At 44.9% G+C, this 7,500-nt stretch overlaps 1 protein-coding gene across 1 annotated transcript in view; it reads right to left on the bottom strand.

Annotated features, from left to right (window-relative positions):
* The window catches only part of LOC125030821 (fibropellin-1-like), a 19,562-nt gene that overhangs the window by 3,190 nt on the left and 8,872 nt on the right, over nucleotides 1-7,500 (bottom strand). Inside the window, exons 10-11 of the mRNA XM_047621132.1 lie at nucleotides 6,524-6,765; nucleotides 637-804 (exon numbers count right to left, since the gene is read on the bottom strand). Coding sequence (XP_047477088.1) covers nucleotides 637-804; nucleotides 6,524-6,765 — 410 coding nt within the window. The remainder of the gene's footprint in view (nucleotides 1-636; nucleotides 805-6,523; nucleotides 6,766-7,500) is intronic.

The raw sequence follows: 7,500 nt of genomic DNA on the forward strand, positions 1-7,500 counted from the left end.
CTCTCACTCACTCTCTTACCTTCCCTTGCTCTCGCACTCTCTCTCCCTCCCCCTCCCTACCTCCCTCCCCCTCCCTCTCTCCGTCTCACTCACTCACTCATGTACTCATTCACTCATTTACTCAGTCTCCCTCTCCTTTCCTTTCACTCCCCCCCCCCCCTTTCCTTCTCACTCTCTCTCTTACATTCCCTCTTACTCTTTATCACCCTTTCCCTCTCACTCATTCTCTCACTCTCTCTACCTAACCCCCCTCCCTCCTTCCCTCACTGTCTCTCTCTGTCTCTCTCTGTCTCTCTCTTTCTCTCTCTCTCTCTCTCTCTCTCTCTCTCTCTCTCTCTCTCTCTCTCTCTCTCTCTCTCTCTCTCTCCCTCTCTCTCTCTCCCGTTTCCTCTTATTCTCTCTTTCTCCCTCACTCTCACTCTTTTTCTCCCGCTCTCTCATGCTTACACATTCTCGCTCTCTCCCTCCCCTTCCCCCTCCCCATCCCTCTCCCTCTTCCCCATCCCTCTCCATCCCCCTCCCCCCTTCCCATCCCTCTCCCCCTTTCCCTCCGTCTTCCCTTCAAAACCAGAAACAAGAGACAAAAAAACCAAAAACCAAAAACCAAAAAACAAAAAAACCCGCCAGTTCTCCCACCGAAGTCGGCGATGCAGACGGACCAGGCCGCGAAGGTCCCGTCAACGAGGGTCTTCGTCGCGCACCAGGGCAGCGGGTAGTCGACGGTCGTGCAGGCGAAGTACCACTTGTTCTCGTAGCGGAAGGGGAACTCGCACAGGACGTCGCTCTCGACCGTCATCTCGTAGCCTGCAATGGTGGGAGCGGTTTCATTTTCCCTTGTTATTATCATTTTCATTATCATTATCATTTTCATTATCATTATAAATTATCATTATCATTATCATTATCATTATCATTATCATTTTCATCTTCATCATCATCATCATCATCATCATCATCATCATCATCATCATCATCATCATCATCATTATCGTTATCGATATCGTTATCGTTATCGTTATCATTATCATTATCTTTGTCCCTATCATTATTATTATTATTATCTTATTATATTTGTTTATTTTTTGCTCTCCTCGTCCGGTCCTGTGAGAGAGAGGATTATTTTTAACCTGTTTTTGTTGCATTTTTGTATTTTTGCTTCGTCATGGGGTATGGAAATTCACAAAAAAAAATTGGTTTGGTAAATATATTTTATGGTAATTCTTGTGATATTTTTTATTTTTGGTTTCATGTAGTAAAGGTATGAATGAGAATGAATGTATCTTTTATTGTGAAGATATTAATTATGATTCATATTTTTTTCTACATTTGCCGGAATTAAAGCGGTTCAGCCCTTGATTTCATTTTGCTGGTATTTGACCAATGTGTTCTATCCTATCATGAGTTTGAGGTATATCGGACATCCTCCCTAACTAACACGTTCAATAAATGATAAAAATAATTATTTCTTCATTCTCCTCTCCCTCTGCCTCTCTCTCTCCCTCTGCCTCTCTCTCTCCCTCTGCCTCTCTCTCTCCCTCTGCCTCTCTCTCTCCCTCTGCCTCTCTCTCTCCCTCTGCCTCTATCTCCCTCTGCCTCTCTCTCCCTCTGCTCTCTCTCCCTCTGCTCTCTCTCCCTCTGCCTCTCTCTCTCCCTCTGCCTCTATCTCCCTCTGCCTCTCTCCCTCTGCCTCTCTCTCTCCCTCTGCCTCTATCTCCCTCTGCCTCTCTCTCCCTCTGCTCTCTCTCCCCCTGCCTTTCTGAGTCTAGCCGCCGTAGCGATCGGCGGAAAACCACGCCGTCTCCTGGTCCCGCAAAGTCAGAGGGCAACCCGACTACCTCTCTGGGTCGAAGGGGGCCAGCCAGTGGGCTTCCCCGGTGCCTCCTCGGGCAGCCAGCTCGAGCTCTTTTCCCCAAGGCAACGGGCCCCACGGCAGCGCGGGTCAAAGCTGCCCCCCCGCCCATGATGATGGGCACCCCCTCGACATCCGGGGTCAAGGCTGCCCCTCCGCCCAGGGTATAGGGCTATTTAACAACCCTGACATCCCTTCCAAACACGGCAATGAAAACAGTGCATCCAGTGACAACGTGGCGGCATTGACAACAGTGATTACAACAAAAAAAAAAAAACAGTTTATCAAATAGGCAACATAACAATAGTGCTGAACACCATCCTTTGCTTTATCATGGGCAAGGATGGTCTTGTGCGACCATATAAAGAAGTTGTACAGCCCTGAAGAAATTAATCAGGCTCACAACATCATTTTAGACATATCGGAATCTAGAAAACCAAGGAACACGACACGTGACATTAAAAGGATGACAATGGTCATCGTGCAAACAATGATTGATCAGTGTTTGAACAATAACAAATTAGTGTTCGCAACGACAACAACAAACATTCCAACTACAGATTGGTTCCCACCAAATAAATCCACACCCTTTGTGATTTTTTTTCCACAAACCAAGTCACCAAGGCACCCAGACACAACGAGCCAGCTATGATCAACCAAGATATCATCGAAAACAAGATAGACTTGCTGATTGGAATGTTCTGTGACCAGCAGTCCACCATCAACAAATTGCTTGGCCAAGACGTGATGCCTACTCAGAAGCAGGAATGCGGAGAGGAAGCATGACTCACAGCATATTCACTTTCCTCCCTCCAAACCCCGTCCTCCCTCCCCTCCCCTGCCCACGACCAGTCCTCCTACCAACCCTTCCCTTTCGCATCCCCTCCCCCTGTGAGAACGTCTTATACCTCCATCCTGCAAAATCATGAACACTCACACAACCTTCCCCCCCATACAACCTCTACGCCTGTGCCCACCACCCCTGCGAGCACCCCACCCCCACCCTCCCCCCGCGATACCCCCTCCCCTCCCTCTCCACCCGCCCCTAGCCAGCCGACCCACGACCTTGCCGCCGAACCAGCTCCCCCTCGCCCGGCACCACGCCCGGCACCACCAAGCGCTTCCCCAACAATGCTGAGGCATCGGTTCCTGAGACGAGAAGCGAGGCATCGACGCAAGTAACACCGAGGAGAAGCTTTACAAAGAACAGCAAGAGGAAGAACAAAGAAACAAATCTTCAAGCCAACCGCCAGTGGGACGACGCAACACATCACCAAGTGCCTGGAGTCCCTGCCCCCCCTACTACCCCCCACCACCCCAGGGGCCCACGGTCGTTGTCAACATCACAGAACGACCAGAAGGGCAGCAAACAAACGAACAGGACATGGAAGGTATCGTCACCTCCAGAAAAGGGAGAAGAAAAGCACGCGAGGAGCGCCAAACATCCAAACCACTACAAGGTGAAGAACGTCCCCAGGTAGTGTACTTATACATCACTAGTTGTCCCCCTGACACAGAGGAAGAACACATAGAAGACATCCTTACCAAAGAATTTGAAAACATATCAAATGCAAGAGCATATAAGACAAACATGACACATCAATATTATTCTTGTTTCACAGTAACTATCAGAGGCAAAGACATACACCCAGAACTCTTCACAGATTCAAAAGTATTTTTGAACAAAAACAAGTACAAGAACGATTAGTTTGTTTGACGCACTCACACAATCAGCAAAACCAAAGGTCACATCATGCTATGCAATCAAAATAGAACATATCAATGCGCAATCTCTCCTCATTTGAAGAAATTTAAATGATGATCACGGAGAGAAATATCAACATCCTTTGCATTAGTGAAACATGGCTTCATGAATAAATGTCAAGTAATTTCATTAACATTTAAAATTGCAATGTTTATAGATGTGATGCAGGGCGAGGTGGAGGAGTATGCATATACGTAAGGGACACCTTTAAATCAAATGTAATTTCCACCACAGTTGTAAATAATACAGATGTAGAGGACATTTGGGTAACGGTACAAAGTAGTATGTACCCCTCCTTCATTATTGGTACAATCTATAGACACCCTCATGCTACAGCTGAATCATTTGACTACCTCGGAGATGTTTTTAGAGAAATGTCAATGAAAAGAAAACTTTTTTTTCATCTTGGGTGACTTAATCGATGACCTAAACAAACCTAATGCAAAATGAGCCGGGATTATTAAGAAAAACTAATTAAATCAGCCTTTTAATAAACCTACCAGGATCACAAAACACACCTCATCCATGCTAGACATCATTATATCAAACAGACCTGACCTCATTACGTATACTGACGTTATCCCTTGCCAAATTGCAGAGCACGAACCTTTAACTATGACAGTAGATATAAAGAGACCCAAGCGACAATTTGTCATAAAAACTTCCCGTGACCTGACAAATTACGACCCCCAATCCCTTTGTCAAAATATTAGTGCCAGACAGTCGACCCTCTCAGAGATTCTTACAACAGATAACGTTGTCAAACAAGTAGACATTCTCTCGAACGTACTAAAAAATAGCATAGATGCCACTGCTCTACTTAAGACCAAAACTGTTCGACGTCCCCCCGCCCCATGGATAAATGAGGACATCAAAAGAGCAATACATGACCGAAAAAACACTCACAATATTCTCAAATAAAATAGAACTGATATCACCCTCCATTCTGAGTATATACAAACAAGAGAAATGTCAAAACATTAATCCAATCAGCAAAAACAATTTATTTTCAAAATAAGTTCAATGACTGTGAACACGACGCCAAAGAAACATGGAAAACAGTTAAAACGTTAGCAGTTAAAACGTTAGCACCAAACAAAAAACACCACATAAACACGTCCCTAGATTCCTTAAGTAGTATAGAACATCTAAACGACTATTTCGCAAATATTGGTAGACTCACCTACGAACAGACAGCTGCTTCCTTGGCTCCACGAAACACAACCAGGACAAGGCTCTCAACAAATGCTTGCAGACCGCAACCAACAGGAGTGTAAAAACAGTTTTAACAATAAAACACTTACGTGAAACAAATGCTGTAGGTGTGGATAACATTGCTTTTCGATTCATCAAAGAAAGCTTACCCGCAATAGCTTTCTATCTAACTGTCATTATAAACACATCCATAGTCACCGGGAACTACCCTTCACTGTGGAAACATGGCATCATAACACCCATTTTCAAATCAGGAGATGCAGAACAACTGAACAATTATCTACTCCCAGTGATATCTAAAGTGCTAGAAAAAATTGTTGCAAAATCAACTATTAACATTCTTAGAATCCAATCACCTTATTTCCGACACACAACATGGGTTTAGAAGTAAGTTATCCAATGAAACAGCTTTACTAAAAATCACAAACAAAATTTATGATAGCATAGACAAGAATCAAATAAATCTACTCACATTGTGTGATCTGTCAAAGGCGTTTGACAGTGTCAGCCATAAAATCCTGCTTAACAAAATGAAAAATCATGGAATAGACAACTATTGGTTCAGAAGTTATCTATCTACAAGAACGCAGTCAGTCAAAATTCGTAATAATATGTCTCTTTCGGCGTCCCACAAGGCTCCATATTAGGCCCGATCCTCTTCACTATATTCATAAACGATCTATCAAACATTGCAAATTGTCTCCTTGTCTAATATGCTGATGACTCTCAGTTTCTTTCTGTAAGCATTTTTTATGAAATGATAAAAAATACGCAACAGACTCTTACAGAAGCAAAGATGTATTTTGACAACAGCGGCCTCAAACTAAATCCCGATAAAACTCAATGCATCTTTATATGCAGTGGGCAAAACATAGCCAAAATCCCCACAAACACAATCATAGAATTTGAAGGCCGCTGAGACGAGAACTATTGTTGTACAAACACTTGCACTATGCATTATAAACTACTGCTCCAACATATGGGGCTCAACCAACAAAACTCAAATACAAAAAGCACAAAAACTACAAAACTCTCCCGCAAGAGTGGCAATAGGCAACATAAATAAACATGACCACATAACCCCCACTTAAAAAAATTTAAATGGTTAAAAGTTCTTTAAAAATGCAAAGCCAAACCATGTAACTCTATTTCTAATGATGTGACCATGATATTCTATTCTATTTTATTTTATATCTCCCCCACCAATGTATTTGCTATTCTTTCTACTTATTCTGTATTACTGTACGATGCCACAATCTATGTAAAAAGAAGAACCATTGTAATTAATGGAATAAAGTGTTTTGACCTTGACTTTGACTCTCTCCCTCTGCCTCTCTCTCCCTTTGCCTCTCTCTCCCTCTGTCTCTCTCTCCCTTTACCTCTCTCTCCCTCTCCCTCTCCCTCTCCTTCTCCCTCTCCTTCTCCCTCTCCTTCTCCCTCCCCTTTCTCCTTCCCCCTCTCCTTCTCCTTCCCCTTCTCCTTCCCCCTCTCCTTTCCCCTCTCATTCCCCCCTCTCCTTCCCCCTCTCCTTCTCCTTCCCCTTCTCCTTCCCCCTCTCCTTCTCCCTCTCCTTCTCCCTCTCCTTTCTCCTCCCCCCTCTCCTTCTCCCTCCCCCCCCCAAAAAAAAAAAAAACAGGTGAAAACAAAAAAAAATAATAATTTCCGTTGCTAAATGCCTCTCAGCCTGTACTCACGTCTCTCGCAGTGAGTCCCCACGAATCCCTCGGGGCACTGACACGTGTTCTGGTCGACGCAGCGGCCGCCGTTGACGCAGGGCGGTGAGCAGACGGGTCGGCACCGCATCCTGATCGTCGACCGGAAAGCGGGCTCGAAGTCCCACACGCCGTCCCTGCAGGAGGCGCGCGTGTAGGTCTTCCCGTTCAGGAGCCGATGGCCCAGTTCGCAGTCGATGCGGTACTCCAGGTACGAGGCGGAGCTGGGGAGGGAGACGGGGCGTGAATCTCTGAATCTCTGAATCTCTGAATCTCTCTCTCTCTCTCTCTCTCAATCTCAAAATTCTCTCTCTCTCTCACTCTCAAAATTCTCTCTCTCTCTCAATCTCAAAATTCTCTCTCTCTCTCTCTCTCTCTTTCTCTCTCTCTCTCTCTCTCTCTCTCTCTCTCTCTCTCTCTCTCTCTCTCTCTCTTTCTCCCAATCTCAATCTGTCTGTCTGTCTGTCTGCCTCAGTCTCTCTCTCTTCTAGTCTATCTCTCTCTCTCAGTCTATCTATCTCTCTCGGTCTATATCTCATCAAGAGAGAGAGAGGAAAAGAGAGAGAGGGAGAGAGAGGAAGAGAGAGAGAGAGAGAGAGAGAGAGAGAGAGAGAGAGAGAGAGAGAGAGAGAGAGAGAGAGAGAGAGAGAGAGAGAGAGAGAGAGAGCGAGAGAGAGAGAGAGCGAGAGAGAGAGAGAGAGAGAGAGAGAGAGAGAGAGAGAGAGAGAGAGAGAGAGAGAGAGAGAGAGAGAGAGAGAGAGAGAGGGGGGGGGGGGATGGGAGAGTGTGAGTAAGAGGAAAAGAGAGAGAGTAAGAGGGAAAGGAGGAGAGAGTGAGAGGAACAGGGAGATAAAGAGTGAGAAGGAACAGGCAATTAAAAAAAAAAAAAAAAAAAAAAAGAGAGAATGATACAAAGTGAAAAATCGGAACAACGCACCAGAGAAATGCAAAACCAAAAA

This window comes from Penaeus chinensis, chromosome 11 (assembly GCF_019202785.1).
Source record: "Penaeus chinensis breed Huanghai No. 1 chromosome 11, ASM1920278v2, whole genome shotgun sequence".
In the NCBI taxonomy this organism is placed as follows: Eukaryota; Metazoa; Arthropoda; class Malacostraca; order Decapoda; family Penaeidae; genus Penaeus; species Penaeus chinensis.